The 24,549-nt window shown below is 41.0% G+C and overlaps 1 protein-coding gene across 3 annotated transcripts in view; it reads right to left on the bottom strand.

The window, feature by feature from the left end:
* The window catches only part of SANBR (SANT and BTB domain regulator of CSR), a 47,724-nt gene extending 30,346 nt beyond the window's left edge, over positions 1 to 17,378 (bottom strand). For 2 of the 3 annotated variants that reach the window (XM_073339372.2, XM_073339374.2), the window contains exons 1-4: positions 17,033 to 17,376; positions 11,858 to 12,023; positions 7,120 to 7,306; positions 1,743 to 1,836 (exon numbers count right to left, since the gene is read on the bottom strand). In XM_073339372.2, the coding sequence (XP_073195473.1) occupies positions 1,743 to 1,836; positions 7,120 to 7,306; positions 11,858 to 12,007 (431 nt within the window). In that variant the 5' untranslated portion in view covers positions 12,008 to 12,023; positions 17,033 to 17,376. Of the gene's footprint in view, positions 1 to 1,742; positions 1,837 to 7,119; positions 7,307 to 11,857; positions 12,024 to 17,032 lie in introns of all 3 variants that reach the window. The other variant, XM_073339373.2, reaches the window with a different exon arrangement.
* Between the last annotated feature and the right edge of the window lie 7,171 nt (positions 17,379 to 24,549).

The following is a 24,549-nucleotide window of genomic DNA, read 5'->3' as shown; positions in this document are numbered from 1 at the left end:
CCTGGGATCCCAAGCCCATCCAACCCCCCCTGCTCCTTGACTGCCCCGACCTATCCACACCCCCACCTCGACAGGCCCCCTCGGACTCCCACGCCCTATCCCACCCCCGCTGTTCCCCAACTCCTGACTGCCCCAGAACCTCCACCCCATCCAACCGCGCTTGCCCCCTGACTGCCCCCCAGGACTCCCCGCCCCAACCACCCCCTGCTCCTGACTGCCTTCCGGGACCTGCCACCACCTTACCATACTTCCCAGAGCGGCAGGAGCTCACAGCCCTGCTGCCCGTGCGACAGCATGGCTGCGGGAGAGGGGGAACAGTGCGGGAGGGGCTGGGGGCGAGCCTCCCGGGCCAGGACCTCAGGGGCCGGGCAGGAGGGTCCTGCAGGCAGGATGTGGCCCGCAGGCCGTAGTTTGCCCACTTCTGCTTTATAGTGTACCATTATTGTCTACTTCCTAACAGGAGGTCCAAGTTCAGAATAGATCAATAAAATATCAGTTTCCATGGAGACAGCAGTACGAGTCAAAGGTCTAAAATAAGTGCCCTTGACAAGCATGTCTAAAAACTTTTGTAAATTAATAATGCATTGGTACAATACAGAATTTAAATATCTAGCAAAAATATATAAGGTATTCTTACTCATCACTGCAGGGATTTTTTTTTAAAAGACCTACAGGTAAAAAACAACACATTTAGAGAATTTAATTATTTTAGGCTAGTGACCCTCTCTCACAATAATGAGCAGTGTTCACATGGGAGTAAATGCTCAGTGACACAGAGGCTCCTAGGCAAAAGGTTCCGTGTTCTTTGCAAACAACTCTCACCTCAGACCTGACAAAACTCACTACATCAAACGTGTCTTACAAGATATTTATCCATGAAGAGTAACGTGTAACTCGTAACTTGTCAAGATTCATAATCATTGCAAGATGTATTTATGAAATAACATTTAAGAAATAACTTATTTATACCTAAAGTGTGCCTTATGGACTTGGAGTAACAATTAGTCACCTGAGGATAATGTATCTCGGTGATGAGCCATTCAGGCAGAAGGGAGTCTCTCACACCTCCCAACAAATGCTTATGTTGTTGTTGTTACTTCTTGGTACTTCCTGCAATGCGCATATATTCTTTGTAATATTATTCTTTCGAAGTGCTGTTATTTTAGTTTTTTGACTGGTCTATGCATTTCATAATTTTATTTCTCTTTTACTTAAATTTAATTCTTTGAGTAGTGAGTTCTAAAATGCCCAACCTGTCCTGGCTAGAGTAATTATCCCTGTGATAACTTCATAAATTTGTTTGTATAAAAAGTGTTAGGCCGAACAGAGGCTAGTTTATGTTATTCAACTGTCTTGGCAATTTGGTTAACATCACAAATCACCAATAGGTCTTTCTCTACACCTAGAGTTTTCAGCTATTTCCCCATCATTGGTGTAGCACCACTGCAGCTCCAAAAGTCCTGACATTGGTGGAAGTGCTCGTGGAGCACAGGAGCAGGTGTGTTCACCACGCTGTTAGATGACACTATGGTAAAACACGAACAATTGATTAGATTACATGATGGTGAAAACACCCATGACTGATTTCCACGAGCATTCCAACTGTTGCTAGCACGGATGGAGCTGCACAAATACTAACTGACAAATGGTGGGAAAGTTGCTGAAAAGATGCAAATCTGTGAAGAGCAGATTTCAGTTTCACTGATATCAGCCTCCCAGATAGCAAACAATCATAATCTTACCCTTGACTTTCATCAGCATTTTCTCCACCTTTATGTGCAGAATGTTTCTCAGCTTCTGAAGAACAATTTCTTGTGGAAGCGACACTGGACCTTCCTTCAACATAATAAAAAGCAGCATTAGAATTTGAGGTTAAACTCGGACTCATATACCATTTGCTAGTGTTGCAAGTGTGTTGCTCCCATTCTGAAAAGAAGTTGTCATGATTATAACTGTCACAGGCTTCTCGAAAACCTGGTTTAAAGCAGCAATCTGGGTTAAGCTACAATGAAAAGGCAGACAGTCAAATCTTTTTCACTCAGGATTAGGTGTACAGCAGACACTGAAGTAAAGGGTAATTGACCTTTACCTTGGATAAGCTTTCCTCACTAATGTACAGCATGCAGTAGGGTGTGGATTCAAAGCACACCTCTGAACAATGTACTAATCCACAGAGACCTTCCTACCAACACAACAAAAAGAAGGATTCTAGGTGGACTCCTCCTGAAGATCAAAACAACAGACTGGGCTTCTACATAGAGTGCTTCCGCCAACTTGCACGGGCTGAAATTGTGGAAAAGCAGCATCACTTGCCCCATAACCTCAGCCATGCAGAACACACTGCCATCCACAGCCTCAGAAACAACTCTGACATCATAATCAAAAAGGCTGACAAAGGAGATGCTGCTGTCATCATGAACAGGTCGGAATATGAACAAGAGGCTGCTCAGCAGCTCTCCAACACCACTTTCTACAAGCCATTACCCTCTGATCCCACTGAGGGTTACCAAAAGAAACTACAGCATTTGCTCAAGAAACTCCCTGAAAAAGCACAAGAACAAATCCGCACAGACACACCCCTGGAACCCCAACCTGGGGTATTCTGTTACCCAAGATCCATAAACCTGGAAATCCTGGATGCCTCATCATCTCAGGCATTGGCACCCTGACAGCAGGATTGTCTGGCTATGTAGACTCCCTCCTCAGGCCCTACACTACCAGCACTCCCAGCTATCTTCGAGACACCACTGACTTCCTGAGGAAAACTACAATCCATCGGTGATCTTCCTGAAAACACCATCCTGGCCACTATGGATGTAGAAGCTCTCTACACCAACACTCCACACAAAGATGGACTACAAGCCGTCAGGAACACTATCCCCGATAATGTCACGGCAAACCTGGTGGCTGAACTTTGTGACTTTGTCCTCACCCAAACTATTTCACATTTGGGGACAATGTATACCTTCAAATCAGCGGCACTGCTATGGGTACCCGCATGGCCCCACAGTATGCCAACATTTTTATGGCTGACTTACAACAACGCTTCCTCAGCTCTCGTCCCCTAATGCCCCTACTCTACCTGCGCTACATTGATGACATCATCATCTGGACCCATGGAAAAGAAGCCCTTGAGGAATTCCACCATGATTTCAACAATTTCCATCCCACCATCAACCTCAGCCTGGACCAGTCCACACAGGAGATCCACTTCCTGGACACTACAGTGCTCATAAACGATGGTCACATAAACAACTCCCTATACCGGAAACCTACTGACCGCTATTCCTACCTTCATGCCTCCAGCTTTCACCCTGACCACACCACACGATCCATTGTCTACAGCCAAGCTCTGCAATACAACTGCATTTGCTCCAATCCCTCAGACAGAGAGAAACGCCTACAAGATCTCTATCAAGCATTCTTACAACTACAATACCCACCTGCTGAAGTGAAGAAACAGATTGACAGAGCCAGAAGAGTACCCAGAAGTCACCTACTACAGGACAGGCCCAACAAAGATAATAACAGAATGCCACTAGCCATCACCTTCAGCCCCCAACTAAACCCTCTCCAACGCATCATCAAGGATCTATAACCTATCCTGAAGGACGACCCATCGCTCTCACAAAACTTGGGAGACAGGCCAGTCCTTGCCTACAGACAGCCCCCCAACCTGAAGCAAATACTCACCAGCAACCACACACCACACAACAAAAACACTAACCCAGGACCCTATCCTTGCAACAAATCCCATTGCCAACTGTGTCCACATATCTATTCAGGGGACACCATCATAGGGCCTAATCACATCAGCCACACTATCAGAGGCTCGTTCACCTGCACATCTACCAATGTGATATATGCCATCATGTGCCAGCAATGCCCCTCTGCCATGTACATTGGTCAAACTGGACAGTCTCTATGCAAAAGAATAAATGGACACAAATCAGATGTCAAGAATTATAACATTCATAAACCAGTCAAACAACACTTCAATCTCTCTGGTCACTCGATTTCTGACCTAAAAGTGGCAATTCTTCAACAAAAAGTCCTCAAAAACAGACTCCAATGAGAGACTGCTGAATTGGAATTAATTTGCAAATTGGATACAATTAACTTAGGCTTGAATAGAGACAGAGTGGTTGAGTCATTACACAAAGTAAAACTATTTCCCCTTGTTTATTCCCCCCCTCCCCTGTTCCTCAGACATTCTTGTTAACTGCTGGAAATGGCCCACCTTGATTATCACTACAAAAGGTTTTCTTCCCCTCTCCCTGCTGGTAATAGCTCATCCTAAGTGATCACTCTCCTTACAGTGTGCATGATAAACACCCATTTTTTCATGTTCTGTGTGTATATAAATCTCCTCACTGTATTTTCCACTGAATGCATCCGATGAAGTGAGCTGTGGCTCACGAAAGCTTATGCTCAAATAAATTGGTTAGTCGCTAAGGTGCCACAAGTACACCTTTTCTTTTTGAATTCAAAAAGTCTTCCCACTGACTTCAGTGGCTTTGGATCAGGCCTTGAGAGCCCCAGTATGCAGGCTTCCAGCAGATTTTTCTTGCGGTGATGTAATGACCCATCAAATGTGAAAAAGCCCCTTAAACTTCTTGTAGAACTTCAGTTTTGAATGTAGAGAAGTCGCCATCTTAAATAGTTAATGGGAAAGCCCGCAAAAGAACGCTTTGGTTCTCTCATACTGTCTCCTTCTGGCTACACTGAAAAAGTTAGACCTTTACACCAATATGGCTACATATACTAGCACTTTTTGACACAGATTAGCATGCGATACTATTATCTCACCTCCATGATCTGGCTGGGTGAACAGAATGCTTTAAGCTGTTTTTCCCCCCCTTGGTTCTTGAAGAGATTCCTGTTGATTGTGATGGATAACAGCTCCCTCCTCCCCCAAAGAGCCCTCCCTTATGCAGGTAGTCCTATAGGTTGCAATTCTGTCACCCTCATTGTTCAGCATGTGAGGTTACTAGGGGAGACTGATTGTACATGAACTGAAGTACCAAGAACAAGCAGCTGACACCAAGCTATACTTCTCAATCAGCATGGATACTGTAGATCTTCTGATGCCCCTGAGCAAAGCAGGCACTTGGATGAAAGGTACTGGCTCAGGCTCATTCCAAATAAAATGCAGAGGATTGGGGTTTACAAGGGAAAAAAAGTTATAAAAGAACTGGCAGGATCAGCGACCCCACCATCAATTCTATGCATCTGTCTTTCAATTGTGAAAGTGGTGCACAAGGTCATAGCCTCTCTGGATTAATCAGTGCTCCAAGATTCACACAGAGGGAAAAGTTATTTCTGGACAGGATTGCTAACTGCCCAAGAGCATGCACTCTTATCTCAACCAAAGAGAACCTCGCTACAGTGATGCATGCCTTTATCACCTTAAGGCTAGATTACTACAATCTGCTGTAACAGTAGTAGATGCTGAAGGCCACCAGGAAACTAAGTGGTTCAGAACACAGCAACATGTCTTTTAACTCAGCAAGAACACATCAGAAGCAGCAAAACCAATGCTCAGTTCAAAGTTCTAATCCATCTTTAAGACTGCGAATGGACTAGGAACCAGCTCACTCAGACCACCTCTCTACACAATCTGCCATGACAGGTAAGATTGGTGAGGTCTATTTATCTGACAGTCCCTAGGGTGGTCTTGTGAGGGGTAGGGGCAGAGCCTTCAGAGTGGATGTCCCCAGGCTGTGAAATTCCTTTCCAGGAGACATATGACTGAGGTGGGGCCTTGGATTTTGCAGAGCACAGCAAGAGCTATCTTTTCACAGGTATTCACTCAATGAAGTTTTGGAAGTTCCTCTAAAATATTCCCCTCCACAGTCACCATTTGGCTCTGTTCCTTATTTAAGGTATGCCAGAAGGAGAGAAAGGAAGAATGTACATTTCTTTTTATAAGATTTTGTTGTGTCACTTATAAGTGTGACAGTCCCTGTAGAAGGCAATTACTACTACATACATTCTATGTTTGTTAAACTGCATTTTTCAGAAAATGCCTGTTTAACTAGCAGTAGTTGCATGTGATGTCTGAAGAGGCCAGTTGGTTTTTGCACTTAATTTCTTACGTTATTGAAAAAGAAGAAAAATCTGGAGTTATTCTGTTTGAGGAGTTTATAAGCAAAACTAATAAGTCACTAGCTGCTCACCTGGTAAATTCCCACCACCAACTGAGCACTCAACTTGCTATGTGTACACAACTTAAGTATGTGCCTGAAACCTTAAGGAAACATTTCTAGACTGCATACCCATTACGCAATTTGCAAATGTTCATATTTTGCAAGGCTTAAAAGATTTTTTTTTAAACTATGTATTAAGAACCATGTCTGTGTTTCAGCTTGCACACTTTAGCTGTTTTTACGGTAGCACTGTTAAAGAGCTCTAGTTAGAAAAAGCAATTTTTGCTACCACCCTCTTATCGTTCATAAACAAAATCATTTCAGTTGTTTAACTGTTTCTTTAAAAACTTTAGACAAAGACAAAATTGCTATTTTTAACCCAAAAAATAATGGTTTCTCGAAGTTGCAAGTCTGTGAAAAACTGGTCATAATCAGAAAGCACATCATCATCAAAGTGTCTCATGACACCAATCTGGTTAACTGGGGCACAATCCAAATTCCTGTTTTAGTAAACGGGAGTCTTTTCACTGACTACAGTGGCAGATGGATTGGACCTTTGGCTGGGAAAGAATAGTGAAATCTAAGAAATCGTCAACACAATGTTCTACTGCTCCTGTGTTTTCTTTAGAGATTTTCTACTCATCTTAAAGTCACAACTATTATCACCTCCAGCGGTAAGTTTTGACATTAACATACCTGTGGCTATAAAACTGCCAAGAACGTACCTGAAAGATTTAGTATAAAATCACGTACATCATTTTAAGCAGTTTAAAACTGACTGTTATTGTAACTACTTTTTAAAAAGCCACAAACATTTGTACTTGAAACACTAAATGGGTTGACTCAGTTGGAAATAATTATTTTAGTTTATGCAGCAGTATTCGTGGCAAACTACTAATTCCAGAAATAGGTTTACCAGACAAAAGAAAAACAGTGGACATAACACTATAATTAAAGTCACAGAATTTACCAATTATGGAAATTGAATTCTGCCCAATGGAAGGTTCTTGAAACTCCCCCTGTGTATCCAGCAGAGAGGATTTGATGTACGTAGCTAGGGTTTCAACAGGACTCCCGCCGGTAGCCATTAATGGATTGTACTGGTTGTCAACAGGTGAACTTCCACTACTTTTCAGTTCATCAAACCGTTTTGCACACTGTCAAGAGATAAAACGACGGGAATATGAAGCAGATACCTGAAACTATATCACTTTAAAGGCTGATATTGTTTCCTGATAATAGTTTCTGCAAATCGATTGTTACATCATAGTTAAAAAAGTTTATTAAAGCTAATGTTAAAATATCAAATACAGATCAAGGAAAGAGTGTCTATACATCTGGGTGTAGTACTTAGATTATCCAAAAGTACAAGGTTTGGTTTAAAAGTCATAAAATACATATACCAACTCCTGCTAAATGGCCAACATTGGAGTTCTGAATTGAAACCAAACCAATTAAGAATCTTCACGCTTAATATTGATTAAGCCACATGGTAACTCACTCTGCAATACCTAAGAAGGGCAGAATATCCATGCAATATCTAAGAGTTACCACAGTTTCAAGACCCAACCAACGTTCACACAAATTAAAGGATGGAGTTTCTGACTTAATCCTGCATTTCCCTCTTTACAGCTTAATCTTAACCTTAAAAGGGTAGTTAGATTTTTTTTAAACTTAGCTCCTTAAATTATAATACCTTAAATTACTCAAAGTAGAAATGTCTGTAAAATAAGAACATAAGAAATTAAGAATGGCCATACTGGGTCAGACCAATGGTCCAGCTAGCCCAGAATCCTGTCTTCTGACAATGGCTAGGGCCAGATGCTTCAGAGGAAATTAACAGAAGAGGGCAATTTTGAGTGATCCATCCTCTGTTGTCCAGTCCCAGCTTCTGGCAGTTGGAGGTTTAGGACATCTGAAGCATGGGGTTGCATTCCTGACCATCTTGGCTAATAGCCACTGATGCACCCATCTTCCATTAATTTATCTACTGTATATACTCATTCATAAGCCCAATACTTTTGTTAAAAAAGTGACGCATCAAAGAGCAGGGGGTCAGCTTATAAACGGGTCTACACCAAAATCTGATGATTTTAAATTCTATGGAATCATTGAATTGAATATCTAATACATTGTCATTTTGTTTACCTAGAGCGTCTGCAGGCATGGAGACCCTCAGCTCCCTGTGGCCACGATTTGCCATTCCCAGCCAATGGGAGCTGCGGGAAGTGGCGCCACTTCCCGCAGCTCCCATTGGCTGGGAACAGCAAACCGCAGTCACTGGGAGCTGAGGGGCTCCAGGCCTGGAGGGGCTCCAGGTAAACAAAACGTCCAGGCCCACTAGCGGCTTACCCTAAAGGGCCAGGAGCCGAAATTTGCCAACCCCTGAAATATAGGGTCGGCTTATGAAAGGGTCATATCGTTTTTGCTATTTTTACCAACCCATCTTGGGGGGTCGGCTTATAAACAAATGGTCTAATGAACAAGTATATACAATAATTCTTTTTCGAACCCAGTTGTACTTTTGGTCTTCACAACATCCCATGGTAAGAAATTCTACAGATTGACTGTGCATTGTGTGATGCGCTTCCTTTTGTTTATTTTAAACCTGCTGCTTATTAATTTCATCACATGACCCTTAGCTCTTCTTATGCGAAGAGGTAAATAACACTTCCCTATTCACTTTCTCCACATCATTCATGATTTTATAGACTTTTATCATATCTCCCCTTAGTCATCCCTTTCTAAGATGAACTGTCCTAGTCTTTTTAATCTCTCCTCATATGAAAGCTCATTCTATACCTCTAATCATTTTTGTTGCCCTTCTCTTTATTGCTTCCAATTTGAATATATCTTTTTTTAGAGATGGGGCTATCAGAGCTGCTTACAGTATTCAAGGTCTGGGTGTACCATATACGTGCCAGTATGATATTTTCTCTCTTATTATTTATCATTTTCCTAATGGTTCCTGACATTGTTAGCTTTTTTTGAACTGATGTTGCTGAGTGGATGTTGTCAGAAAAAAACAGCCATGATGACGCCAAAAATCTCTTTATTGAGTGGTAATAGCAAATTTGGACCCCATCATTTTGCTATATAGTTGGGATTATTTTTTCCTATGTGCATTACTCTCCACTTAACATTGAATTTCATCTGCCATTTTGTTAACCAGTCACCTGGTTTAGAGAGATCACTTTGCAACTCTTCACAGTCAGCTTTGGAATTAACAATCTTGAGCAAATTTGTATCCTCTGCAAATTTTGCCACCTCACTGTTCACCGCCTTTTTCAAATCATTTATTAATATGTTCAAAAGCACAGGTGCCAGGACAGACCCATAGGTAACCACTGTATTTATCTCCATTGTAAAAACAATTTATTCCTACCCCTTTGTTACATATTTTTTAACTAGTTACTCATCCAGGAGAGGGCCTTCTCTCATTCCATGACTGCTTAGTTTGCTTAAAAGCTTCTGTTGTGGGATCTTGTCAAAGACTTTCTGAAAGTTCAGCTACATTGTATTGACTAGATAACCCTACACTACATGCTTGTTGATACCCTCAAAGAATTCTAACAGAAGGGAAATCATGTCTTACCATTTACAAAAGCCGCATTGACTCTTCCCCAAGATAGTGAGTTTCTCTGTGTCTCTGATAATTTTAACTTCCCATTTGCACAATTATTGTTCCTTTACTTTACGGACTTCCGCTCAGACTGGAAAATTTCATTTTATTTCTATTTAGTTTCCCTTCCTTGTTTTCATTACTCCTGGGGGAATTCTGTGCCAAAAAATTAAAAATTTTTACAAAATTCTGCATATTTCGTCAAAATAACCCAATATAACCATGTCAGTTTCAATTATTTTGGTAATTTATTTCAAAATACCTGTCAGCAACCAAGTCTGTAACAATACAGACAACAAAAAAGATTCAGGACTTTTTTTTTTTTAAACACAAATGTGCCCCATGCTGTCTGTCCACCCATATCCTGTGCCTCCTGACCTGGTCCCATGGGGCAGGGCGCTGTGCGGAAGGCATCCTCTTCTCTTCCCTATCTGCAGCTGGGGCTGGCCTGGGAGTGGCTGCTCTGTTCTGGCACCACAGCGGCCCTTGGTGGGCAAAAGGTGTAACTGCAGCACCTTTCTGGCAGAATGTATTTTCTGCAGAAAAAAATTCTACACAGCACATGAATGCTGCACATGCATAGTGGCTCAGAATTCTCCCAGGAGTAAATTTTCATGCAGCCGTGAACAGGCTAATGTTGAAATATTTGGGTTACCAGAACTGCAGGGAAAAGTTAAAATGCAAACAAAACAATATTAGGCTTTTAAAAATTTAATTTTTGTGTACAAACAGACTTAAATTTGGGCCTCACTTATTAGATGCAGATTTCAATGTAAATTAAAGGCCTTAATGCTTCAAACAAACAACTACACACGAGAGTAACTTTACGTATAAGAATAGTTTCATTAAACTGAATGGGACAATTCACATGGGAGTTTGAGAGAATGTATTTTAACTCTGTCAAAGTCTATTAGATTAAATAGTCACTTGAGATCATAGGGCTAAATTCATCACAGCAACTAACAGCCTTCTATAAAGGCTCTGCATATCCTAAAGCAGAGTGACCACTTTTCTACTGACCAGGGATATTATCTCAGTTGAGAAAAAGAGGTCAATAAAAAACATACAAAAGATTAATATACTTATAGTAGAAAGCATTGTATCACCAGATGAACAATTAAGTGACAGCATCCACAACTATGAATCTCTACTAAACACTATCAGCTTGTAGGACAATAAAGTTCCACATAGGCTTCAACTCCAGTCAATCATTTTTTATGTGATTCCCATGAACAATGTTATAAATTAAGTGAGAGTTGCCACATTCAATTACAACAAGATGTCTGTTTACTTGTTATTGTGAGTCACAAAAAAACAAAACTGCCTGGAATTTCACAACAAATTTTGGCCCTGGACTCAAAAGTATCTTGTTTGTCTTTTTTAAACAAAAAACACACACAAATGAGAGTTGTACAATGAAGCAGGCAAGATAAGATAAAATAAATCATCCAGGTGTTTCCTTTAAAATATGTGCATTGAGCAAATTTGAAATCCAAGAGCTTAAATTTTTCTGTAAACAGTTAGGGCCTGATCCTAGAGATTCTGAATGCTCCTATCTCCCACTGAATAAGGAAGCACTCTGACTTGAAGGATCAAGCTAGCTGTCCTTGAAAATTGAAGCTTTGTTATTTCCAATTGGAAAGTATATCTGATCATATGCTAACACCATCTACCTCAGGAAAATTGTGTTTGCCGAGTATACCATAAACTGTGTGGGGGGGAGGGAATATGAAGTATGTATTTGCCTTCCTTGTCATAAGGCTGTATTTTACAGTGTAATCTGAAAGTTTCTTGAACCGTTACAGACTCTTTCTTTTCACTTCACTTGTTCTTTTGACTAATTCCCAGTAATACTGCCTTAGGCGATAAGATGCACATTCTGCATTCAAGTTATGAATTTTGTTTACTTCATTTCTAACACCTTCCTATTTGCATTTTTAACATATTGCTTAACTCTTTCAGGTCGTTTAAGTTCAAGTAACTTTACAAAACCATTCCCCCACCCTTCCAGCCCTCCCCTGATAAAAGTGTAGTTCTCTTGATAAAGCACTGTTTAAACAGACACACTGATGGTTAACAAAGTTACCTCTTTGGACGTAAATCCTGGAACCAGCCTTGCCACACTGTCCCAGTTGATAGGCTGAGGGACACCGATTAAAGAGTACAGGATCATATCCAAAACCATTTGATTGTTATCATATGGAAAGTTATTGTTTTCTGAGTATCCTCGACTCATCTTTTGGCTCTAAAAGCTAGAGAGGCAAATGTTGTAAATATGTATACATAAAGACGTAAAGTTTAATACTGCTCATGTTTCACAGCAGCAATAATTGCGTGATCAGTTAAAGTACAATACACATTAATGGCAGCACTACTGTTACTATACAAAGGCAGTACTAATACTACTACTTAAATAAATCATATACAGACATCTATGCAGCCCAGAGTCCATTAAAAAACGCACAATTGCAAAGTAGTTTGTTTCAGTTCCAACAGGTTTTCATCCTGATCAATACCTTAAGTAGTTCTATCATAAAAAAAGCCAAAAGATTCAACTTGATTTAGGGTTAAAAAGAACACTAATTAAACTACAGCAGGCTTTGTTTTAGAAGTGGCAATATTTAGAAATGTTAAGGCATTTGATAAAAGAAGACAACAGACGTTATTCTGAAGATACCAAGATGAGTCATACTATAGTCTGACATCTAAATCTAAAAGGAGAAAACTATTCCTCAATAGGGAACATGCAGTGTTATTAATCATCTCCTCTTCCTTGAAGTATGAATGAGTGAGTAGATTAAATAGGAGACCATTCAGAAAAATCAGCAAGATGGTGGGTACCATTAATTCTTATTACAGGTTACAGGGAGTTCAGCTGGGTTTTTTTAAAAATATAAACCTGACAACAGTAATATAAAGTTATTAGCAAGAAATTGAGACACTGATTTTTCTAATTAGGTAGTAAATAGGAAAGACAGGAATCAGTATAACAACTACTGTATAAAAAGTAGAGAAAATAGTCTTTTAATTTAAGGTGTAGCTATGAATGAGTAGTGTATTATAGTGATATACAATTACTTATTGCAGCACATGCTTTCGCCACAGAAAGTAAATTCAGGTAAGCTTATGTAGAGGGAGTAGCTATTAAAATAGATATTCCAGCACTTAAAGTGGAAATACTAGCAACTGATGGGATCCACAAAGTGGAGATTAATAAGAAAGAAAGAAAACTGGACAAAACTTGCATGATGCGCAGTAGTTTCAAACGATACTAAACTCATCCAGTTAAAAACTTGGTAAATAAGTGCTTTACCATCCAATCACATGCTTATATGCCTACAGGGTAGGCCCAGTTATTTCAGACTCTCCATCAATTCTGCATGCCCAATCTAAGATATCTACAACTTGATTTTTCAGATGTTCTGAAGCACCCACAGCTCTGAAGTCAATGGGAGCTGCAGCTCTCAGCAACTCTGAAAATCAGGTCCTATGGGTTTCAACTTGAGCATCAAGGAACTGAGGCATACAATTCAATTAGTGAACAATTTTGAAAAATGTTGGCCTTAGTTATTATGATTGTCAATTCTGGTAATTTTTGATTCTTCTATACCACCGCCTCCTGCGAGCGGCACCCCAAGTTGTAAGTATATTCAAAAGGAGCCTGGTGGTGGAAAGATTTTAGAAACTAAGATTTTCAAATGCAACTATTAATTTTGGGTGCCCAACTGAGATACCTTAAGAAGGTCGGATTTACAGGAAGCGTTGGCCACCCACTCTCTGAAAATCAGGTCCTGTCAAGGTGCCTCAAATTGGGCACCTAAAAACTGAGGCACTCAAAATTACTAGTCATAGCTGAAAATCTTAATCTTGGGTTATAAATAATATGGCAATGGGAGGAGAGAAGACAGCCAAGAGTTATAACTATGGAGAATCCTCAGAAGGCTGCAGTTGGATGTAGTCTCAATGGACTTGCTTGCTACAGGGAAAGTCCTCTAAGAGTTGCTTCCTTTGCCCCACACTTACTTTTCTAGTAGCTAAAAGATGATTTCTTACAAATTTGTGCTGCAGTAGTAGGTAGCCCACTGATTTCATTTCAGAGTATATAAGCAATAAGGCATAACGTTTTGCCAGAAATTTGAACTGATAAAACAAATAAAAAAACCCCCAACATGTAACTGAGGAAGTGTTTATGTTGTGGGGAAAAGCAAATGAATTTGTAGAAAATATTTGGAAAAAGAAACAAACTGGAATAATTTTCTTAGGTTCAGAATATTCATCAAAAGAAAATTTAGAGAGAAAGTTGATTTTTCTTTTCAAGGTAGCTTTGTTTGAGAAAAAAAACCCAGGAAATAATATATAGTTTTTTCTCTGAAATGTAGCACTTGCAAGAAGTCCCAAATTAACAGCTATGGAAAATATTTAGCTAAAGAGCAGATGTACCTTATAAGCAATAGCTGTCAAAACTTTCCTATGCAGGACTGCCAGTGTGTTTCAGCACTGTTCCAGAATTGCAACCTTTAGGAGTAAAAGTAATTCAGTCTCCACGGCCAATCAATAATTGACCTTCATTCTCCGAATACTGTCAAAATTGTGATGATTTTTTTTTTTAATTCAGACCTCTCTCCATTAGTGAATGGACAGAAACCAATAGAAACCATTGAATATTGCATAAGAAGTTACCAAAAGGGATGACCAAGGCCAAATCTGAATCAATGAGGTGAATGGTTATTAGATATTAAGCCTGTCTCCTGAGCTATCCAGTCTACCCTTAGCCGACAGTTAAAAAAAAAATCTGTCTGAATGACAGCAGGGTAAAGGTGCAGGAACGAGCTTTATTCTCTATAAAGTCAAGATGTAAGTATCGCTTATAGTTAGGCTTAATAAACATACAATCACTATTGGTATGGATAGCCTATAAACGTGCTCCCTCAGAAAGGTTTTACCTATCGTATAAATATACTATATATTCAGGTGCAGAGATAGAGGAACAGTGGTTATTCTCATTATTAAGTTATTCTTAATAACAGTAGTTATTCACATTTGCAAGAGTTCTACAATTTACAGGAAACAAAACCACAATGGGTTATAGTAGTCTTAACGTTTTACTAGTAATTATGGTGAAGCAACTCAACAGTGCAACTATGACAGGTACTCCAAGAGGCAGTGACATTTCTTGAGAGGCATGAAGGTTTTGTTTATCAAGTATGCACTTTTCTATTTTAGTATTAACTGGAGCCTAGATTTGGCTATCCATGCAAATACAAAAAGAAAAGGAGTACCTGTGGCACCTTAGAGACTAACCAATTTATTTGAGCATGAGCATAAGCTCATGCTCAAATAAATTGGTTAGTCTCTAAGGTGTCACAAGTACTCCTTTTCTTTTTGCGAATACAGCTGTTACTCTGAAACTGTTACTCTGTTACTCTGGAACATGCAAATACACTAGATGAGGACCTGTTTTGGTCATAAAATGACTAGGAATGGGACTACAGTCTTAGCCACAAACTAAACACAGGTTAAACAGCATAACCAAATGACAAGTCAGTGTCAGAATTAGAACAGTTCCCAATCCTGTATGGATTAGATTAACCCCCATGCTCTAATTTCTTTCTTTCATACACAACACCGACATGTGCTGCCCTATGGGAGGTATCTACTCCCAAAAGTATATCACACGGTCAAATAAATATAGCTACTTAAAATCTGCATGTGCAATAATCAAAATACAAACAACTACTGCTGTTTGAATTAAATGCTCATTCTGATCATATACAAAGAGCTGGGCCATACATGGATCATCATACAGGCAAATGAATGAGCTTGCATATTGTATGCATGTAGTATGATATTAAGTCTCAGTATTTACTTCCTATTTTGGAATAAACACACATTGTGCTTGCCATTGTGGGTTCTCCAACACTGTTCTATTGTTGTATAATAAATCTTGTAAAAGCCATAGCTAAAGCCATGTTCAAGACTACTTCCTTTTGCAGCAATGGTACACACTTTAAGAGATGCAACCTGGACAAGGCCTATAATAAAGTATCACCACTCTCTAGAGATGACACGGCATCTTTGTGTTCTGCAGTCTACACTACTGCAAGTGAAGATCAACTTAAAAAAAAACAATGCCACAAATAAGGTAAGTGAGACATAGCAGTTATGGGTGTGGCACAAAGTTTTAAAACCACTTAGACTAGTACATTAAATACACACAGAAAGAAGGCAACTTCAGAAAGGTATAGAAGGTTTACTTACAGTTAGGGAAATCATAGAATACCAGGGTTGGAAGAGTCCTCAGGAGGACATCTAGTCCAACCCCCTGCTCAAAGCAGGACCAATCCCCAATTTTTGCCCCAGATCCCAAATGGCCTCCTCAAGGATTTAACTCACAACCCTGGGTTTAGCAGGCCAGTGCTCAAACCACTGAGCTATGTGGAGAATCATGTAAGACTAAAATTTTAAAAAAATATGCAGACAAATCCTTGGTATGGAAAGAAGACAAAGCACAATTCTAGGACTGGGATTTAACCATTTCCATGCAAAGAATTTACTAGAGTTGCAGAGGATTTTCTTTTTCTTTCCTTTTTTCTTTTTTTTTTTTTTTGGGGGGGGGATTTTTTGTATACTATATGTTTAATTAGCAAGTATTAACACATTTAAAAATCCTTGCCATGTAAATATCAGAAACAATAAGAATTAAAAATCAATCTGTTGTTTAGAGACATTAGTCATCAGACTTCTCTATTTAACAGGGTGTTATGACCATATTACAGTACAAGCATCCTTAAAACATCTATGACATGTCATTTCTAATATTTTATTAAGTTGAGTGGCATTTCTGATTATACATATTTAACAGACCAGGCATGTCTGTGAAATGTTTAGTATTCAAAAAAATTGGGCACGTGTGCTGGGTTTTTGTTTTTGGGGTTTTTTTTGGGGGGGGCAGGTGAAGGTACTTTCTAAGTACTGAATAAAAGATAAAATATTTAAGTATTTATTTGTCCTCCAGCTATTTTTCTGGGTACAAAAGTAGTGTGTTAGTTTTACCACAACCACCCCACCTCCCAGGGGCCCCTGTCCACGGAAGCAGGGACCCCAAGACTGACGAACCACACCCCGAATTGTGGGGCTCGCTCAGCGGTGCCCAGCAGGTGGGCGGGGCGGGCCCAGGGGCAGCGTCCCCTAGAGAGCGAGGCGGGTGCTCAGCGCCTCCTGCCCAGAAGGAAAGAGGCGCTGAAAGGAGGGAGTCGGTTACCTGGGGCCCGATCCGGGCGGCAGCAGGAGGATGCGGACCTCTGGGTTTGAAGCCACTGAGGAGCTCGGCGAGCCCCAGCGCCGCGCTAGGGTAGGATGGAGAGGACCAAGAAGGCGCTTCCTGGGGGAGGCAAGAATCCAGGCAGAGCGTTACCGCAGCTCGGCCACAGACTCAGCGTCTCCCTCGGCCTCGCCCAGACGCAGCCTGCCACAGTCCGCCCGCACGCCCGCCCGCCACCATCTCCCAGCCGCTCCGGCGCCGGGAGCCGCTGGCCGCGCAGAGGCCGCTCACCGACCCACCCCACCTGCCACGCCCGGGACACTGGCAGCCCCCGACAGAGGACAGCCAATGGGTGGTGAGGCGCGGCCTTCCCCAGAGAGGCGGGCCTTGGCGTGCGGTGTCACGGGGTCGAGTCTCCGCCTCCTTCCCCCGCCTTGTCGCAGTGCAGCGGCTCCGCCCTACCCCCAGCGTCTGCTCTCCTAGCAACGAGCCGCGCAAGGCGACGCCGGGCTGGGATCCGCCGTCTGAGGCCGGTGGCCGGGGAGGGCGGAGCTGCTCCCTTCCCTACCCAGGGCTGGAGGAGATGAGACCCCCCATCCGCTCGCCCCGGGGCCCCAGCCCTGTCTCGGCGTGACGTCACGCCCTTCAGCGTGATGTCGCTATCAGCATGACGTCACCCCACCACTCGACGTCACCCGCCTCACCGCCACCTCAGTGCGATGTCACCCAACCAACCAGCCCTGTACCTGGGCATGACGTCACCCCAGCACCCAACCTCACCGCGTGACAAAATCCTAACCTGTACATGTGCTGTTCCAAAAACCGGTGAAAAATCACTGCAGTGATTGGTCTCAATTTCACCACTACCACCAGGATGGCTCTGGGTAAAAGACACATTTTCAGCTCCTGTGGAGGCGTTATTGTCCTCCCAGGACCTAAATGCGATCCCCTTTCCTGCACAGAAGAGAGAGTTGGCACCTCATGTGCTGGAAATGGGGAGAGGACAGACAGGCTGTAGATGTATGTACATTGCCCCTTCCCATCCCAGCTAGTAGTGGTGAATCTGCCAGTGGAGAATTCCCTGAGGACTTCATTAACTTTTGCCTGGGTCCCCCTGGGTGATTTCAGGGGCAGTGGAGCATGGGAAAGCCATATTGCCTGGAAACAAAGCTGGAAGAAAGAGATCCCTGCATCTGCACAGAAGCTAGGCACTTGCAGGCAGGCCTGTGCTTTTAGCAGATGTCTCCAGTTTTGTGCAGTTTTTGTTAACCTGATTCTTAGAGGGCTGGTTTATTATAGGGTTCACCAATGATCTGACCAGAATATCCTTAGGTTCTTCTCTCAAAATCAGACTACAGGATTAGAGAATGTAGAGCAGTGGTTCTCCAACTTTTGTACCAGTGACCCCTTTCACATAGCAAGCCTCTGAGTGCGACCCTCCTTATATATTAAAAACACTTAGTTATATATTTAACACCATTATAAATGCTAGAGGAAAAGCAGGGTTTGGGGTGGAGGCTGGCAGCTCACGACCCCCCATGTAATAACCTTGCAACCCCCTTAGGGGTCCTACCCCCCAGTTTGAGGACCCCTGATGTAGAAAGTTCAATACCTTGTACCGACCATTGGAGTGTGTGGCAAGAACATTCACGCTGAGGACAGAGACAGGCTGCAGAGATTTTTATTAAAGTAAAAGTTATCAAAGCTCCAAACCACAGAATCAGAAAGAAGTAATACAGTTCGAACGGTACCAGTGGTGAGCTGGAGCCGGTTCGCACCGGTTCGCCTGAACCGGTTGTTAAATTTTGAAGCCGGTTTAGAACTGGTTGTTAAAGGGGTGGGCAAACTCCAGCCAACGGGCCACATCCGGCCCGCGGGACTGTCCTATCCTGCCTGCCTGAGCTCTCGGCTGGGGAGGCTCCCTTGAGAATCCTTTTTAAATTTTTACTCACCCGGCGGCGCTCCGGGTCTTCGGTGACACTTCAGCGGCAGGTCCTTCGGTGCCGCCGAAGAAGACCCGTAGCAACTGAAGGACCTGCTGCCGAAGTGCTGCCGAAGACCCTGAGCGACTGAAGGAACCGGTTCTTCAGCTTTTGGCAGCTCATCACTGAGTGGTACCCATGGTAACATTCCTTGCAGAAGTTACTTAGACTAGCATATCCATAGCCTTCCTTTAGATAAGAGACAGCCTAGTCTTTGGCATGTCACAGTGAGTCTGATGTTCCAGGTTCCTCAATGCTGAGAAGCTGGAGATAAGGGCTAGATTAGAGTAGCTAAGGTATACTTAAAAGTAAAGCTAACAGCTAAACAAAAGGAACTAACAAACTGAATGCTAAAAGAAGTAACTCCTCATGGTTGTTTACCCTCTTAAAGGGTCTTGGCACTATCCTGAATATTAATGTCAGTGCCCCACCTTCCATCACCAAGTCTCATTTCCTTACCCACATAAATCTTAGGGTACACTTAACCTACAAAACCTAAGAATGGCCATAGTGGGTCAGACCAATGGTCCATCCAGCCCAGTATCTTGTCTTCCAACAGTGGCCAATGCCAGGTGCTTACGATGGAATGAACAGAATAGGTAATCATCAAGTCAAGTGATCTGTTGCCCATTCCTAGCTTCTGGCAAACAGAGGCTAGGGACACCTCAGAGTATGGTTTTGCATCCCTGTCCATCGTGGCTAATAGCCATTAATGGACCTAGCCCCCATGCACTTATCTAGTTCTTTTTTGAACCCTGTTATAGTCTTGGCCTTCACAACATCCTCTGGCAGAGAGTTCCACAGGTTGACTGTGTGTTGTGTGAAGAAACACTTCCTTTTGTTCGTTTTAAACCTGCTGCCTATTAATTTCATTTGGTGACCCCTAGTTCTTGTGTCATGAGAAAAAGTAAACAACACTTCCTTATTTACTTTCTCCACATCAGTCATGAGTTTATAGACCTCTATCATATCCCCCTTTAATTGTCTCTTTTCCAGACCGAAAAGTCCCAATTTTATTCATCTCTCCTCATATGGAAGCTGTTCCATACCCCTGATCATTTTTGTTGCCCTTTTCTGAACCTTTCCCAATTCCAATATATCTTTTTTGAGATGGAGCAACCAGATCTGCGTGCAATAAGAGGCCTTCATTTTATTGCTGGTATGACAGTTGGAATTCAAGAAAGAGAAAAGACACTTGTCAGTAGATCTATTCAGGTGAGAGATTTTCCTTTCCTGGTTTGAATTTATCTAGAAAAATCAGTAAAATATAATGGTTTCTACTGTAAGGAAAAGAATAATTGCTGCAGCTGTTGGGCATGATTACACTATGGCTTGAATCATGCTATCATATCAACAACTGTCAGGAAGACCATTTTCTGATATGGTGGTTGTTATACTAATTTAGTATTGTTTCCCTGTCCAGAGTGGACATGCTACTCAAAGTAAGGTATAGATTTCCCTGAACAAGATAGTAAATGTAGGTGATGTGCTTCTCTTAGCTGTAAAAAGATGCAGAAAGGACAATATTTACTACAAAATTGAGCTACATAAGTTGATGTATCATGTTATCAAGTTAGGAGTAAAAATGATTTGCGGTAAGCAAGATCGGATGGGAGTATAAATTCTACTGAAGAAATTAAAAAAAAATCAGAGAATATATTAGGGAAAATATAGAGTGCTGCACTACTACACATCACTGGTAAAAGGCTATGGTTTATGGAAATGGGCAAACAACTTTTCCAAGATCGTTGGAAATCTGATTCAGCCCATATACTCCACTCATAGCAGGTGGCTCATGTTCATGAATAACTAGATAGCCACTGAAACAGCTACATTTTGCCTTACCATGATGTTGATTTCTACTAATAGCAAGGTGATACCGCTTAGATCAGCTTTAACTTGCTATCATTTTTCTGTAGTAATGTTTTTTTCCCGGGTTCATATATATAGTACTACACCTTTGCTATGTCTCCTAAGTATCCTCAGTGCACACACCCCTTTGGAACGTATAGGTCTTCTAAAGGTCTTATTTTTATGGCAACATTTGTCTTGTAAGTTGTTGTAGCAGCCATGCCAAGGAGGTGGTTGATATGTTAAATTTTGAGCCAGGTTTTGCTGCACATTTTGGTATGCAAGCTATGGGAGCATATGTTAGGTAGTTACTATGCAGTATAGTTGTAGCCATGCCAGTCCAGGATATTAGAGAGACAAGGTGGGGTGAGGTAATATCTTTTATTGGACAAGCTTCTGCTGGTGTGAGAAACAAGCTTTCGAGCCACACAGAGCTGACCTGAAGAAGAGCTCTGTGTAGCTCGAAAACTTCTCTCTCTCACCAACAGAAGTTGGTCCAATAAAAGATATTACCTCACCCACCTTGTGTCTCAGGTAATTACTAGTCATCTTGTGGACAGGGCATCTGAAAGTGTTTTGAATATCAGAATTAAAACATATTAGTGACTTGAATCACTATAGCTCATTTTGTATAGTACTCACCCTCTGTGCTTTTTTCTGTTTTTTTTTTTTTAAATTGTATTACATTTTTACTTCTGTTCATTCTTTGGATGAAATCCTGGCTCCATTGAAGTCAATGGCAAAACTACCATTGACTTCAGTGGGGCCAGGATTTCACCCTTTGTGTTTTTAATTTTTCAAGGAACTGCTAGTGTTTATCCTTTAGGTCAAATGTGAATTACAAATTATTATTAAAATTATAACTAGTTAGTGACAAGGCTGGTTCCAAACACAGTTGGTATTCAAACAGCCTGGTTAATACTTGGTTAGTAATGGCAACAGGTAACAATGTTTTGCCCTCACCAGATGCCCAGGGTGGGGTTGTCTATCTGTAACAGTTCAACACATTGTTTATTTGTAGATTGGACCCAGTAACCATGCCTCTGTTACAAGTTTGGCAGGTCTTCCTTCCTCCAGCTCATTTTGTGGCACCACATTCTAAGGGTACTGCCCCACATGCTGTTGGTGTTAGTCTGTGGGCATGTACTACATGCTCTCTATCCCCTCATGAGGCATTATGAGATTTTCCCAGAAGGAACTGGGACAAACTGAGTTAGGAAGTGTGGGTGACATGAACACAGAAAGATGGTTGACTCATTTGTTGCATTGTGAAAAAAGCTGTAGTATGCACAGACATCACCTGTTTTTGTTATAAATGGGTTAGATAAGAATGTCATGAACAGTTATAAAATCATTGCATTTTTAGTGTAGACAGGGCCTTACTAATTACATTTTATTAATGCTAAACAGAATAGTTGGTAGTATGTTAGTTTTTTATATATGTAATATAAATGATGAAAATGTAAAATACTTTGTGTGTGTGTATAAAAGAATGCAGCACATGAGTAGCATTATGGGTTATATCAATGATACTTTTTAAATTGGCTCATCCCACTTGGTCCATCTTTTTCTCATTAGTTCAGCTGTTAAATTTATGGTGCCGCAAGTCTTTCCATTTCTCTCAATTCTTTAAACTCTACACTGTATTTATCAGTGAGAAAGGAACGGAGTTTGAAGTAGCAACTATGGGAACATCACTGGGACTTTTTAATCGATTTAAAGATGAGGCAAAATTCTAGATTTCTTTAAGACTCCCTGTAATGGGATATTATAAGTAGGTTGAAGGGCAGTACTGGAAAATATTGATGATTAAAAATCCTATGGTTTCAAGTAGCGAAAATGGTCTTGGAGAAATGTATAGCAATATGTACTTTGTAAACTGGAATGCAGTATGTGTAACAAGGATCTCATTTACCATACATCTCTACCATGCAATTTGAGGGACCTTGTTACAATATAGTAACCCATAGACATGGTTAAAACTTGGTTTGGTATTTCGTGTAGATAGAACCATGGATTTGTACGGTGCTACAGATCTGGACCTTTGCAGGACTGTAGAACAACTCAGAAGCATGATTAAAAATGTAGTTTATTCCCATCTACACTACAACTTTGAACTTTGGTGTAATTGCGGCAGGGGTCTACTGTGTTGTAACCAGATCCTGTACCGGGAAATTTACAGCTGGAAATGTGATCTTCTTTGCTTAGAAATTGCAGTATGAACTGGACAAAATATATGATGGATACTCAAAAAGAAAAGGAGTACTTCTGGCACCTCAGAGACTAACCAATTTATTTGAGCATAAACTTTCGTGAGCTACCAGATATATTTTCCACAGTATGCATCCAATGAAGCTGTAGCTCACGAAAGCTTATGCTCAAATAAATTGGTTAGTCTCTAAGGTGCCACAAGTACTCCTTTTCTTTTTGCGAATACAGACTAACACGGCTGTTACTCTGAAACCTGTCATGATGGATACTGTTTGCTATTATTTAATTAAAAACCTTATTGAACATTTTAAAGTAGAAATACAACTTTCTTTAAAATAGTCATGTTACAACATTGTTGAAGGATATTTTTCATACAGCATAATTTTGTTTTCAAGATCAAATGAATGGATTAGCACTTCATAGAATATTTGTTGTATTATTGCATCTTCTATATTTCTTTGTATCAGAGTTTGATGTTCACTGTTTGTAACTGGATAGGCATCCTTACATGAAGAAAATAGCTATCTGGAAAAAATTAGAATCTTGCAGAAAGAAAATCTTCAACTCAAAGTTGCCCTAAAAGAAAAAGATTCAACAATGTCTAGGTTCATGAAAGTAACTGAGGACAAGGTACTGAAAATTCAAACCCATTTGTCTTTGTAATGGAGTTAGTCTAACATTTGTTCAATTTATCTTAACACCAGTGTGCCTTGGTTTGGGGAAGGAAAGAAAATCTTGCATTCCATCAGTAATGAAATGTGTTAATTCTGTAGCTAATTATTAATAGCACAATAAAACTTAACTCTACTTTTGATACTGTAGAGCATATTACAATTGGCCCTGTGCTTCTGTGATGCTTTGTCAGGCTGTGACTCACCTTATTACCCCTCTGCCTTCAGCAAGAGAGAGACATGCTGCTGCTTAACCGGGTTTGAGCTTCCCGATACCTCCAGTCTGTTAGCCACCCAAACAATCTCCTCTGGGCATGCTAGCCCTCACTTTGCTTTGCAGGTTAATAATAGGTACACACCACTCCCTGAACCCCTTTGAAGTGTTTTCCTATAATATCCAGACCCTGTCATTGGTTACTCACAGAAATATCGCGTTTGCCATCGCCAAAGAGACAGTGTACACATCAGCTTGTTTGAGTCAACAGAGGATCAGCTACTGTATAACCTCACATCACTGAGATATATTTATTATCAAAGGCTAAGACATAAGAGATAGTGAGTAAAGAGAATAATGGAAACAGAAAGGTTACATATAAAACAAAATCAATACATGCTTCCTTGAGATCAAACTTAACTTTAACAGGCTAAACATTGTCTAAAATAAATCTAATCTCACCCAAAGTCATCTTGCAGCATTTCCAAGCACGGCAAGTTGGGATCCCATTTTCATGAATGTAATCACACTGACTGATCACTTCCTCAAGTGCAGGATAAAGAGGTATCCTTTTGCCATCTCTTTATA

The sequence above is a fragment of the Lepidochelys kempii genome, chromosome 3 (assembly GCF_965140285.1).
Source record: "Lepidochelys kempii isolate rLepKem1 chromosome 3, rLepKem1.hap1, whole genome shotgun sequence".
NCBI lineage: Eukaryota > Metazoa > Chordata > Testudines > Cheloniidae > Lepidochelys > Lepidochelys kempii.
The sequence above is the reverse complement of the archived record's forward strand: the minus strand, read 5'-3'. Positions and strand labels throughout refer to the sequence as shown.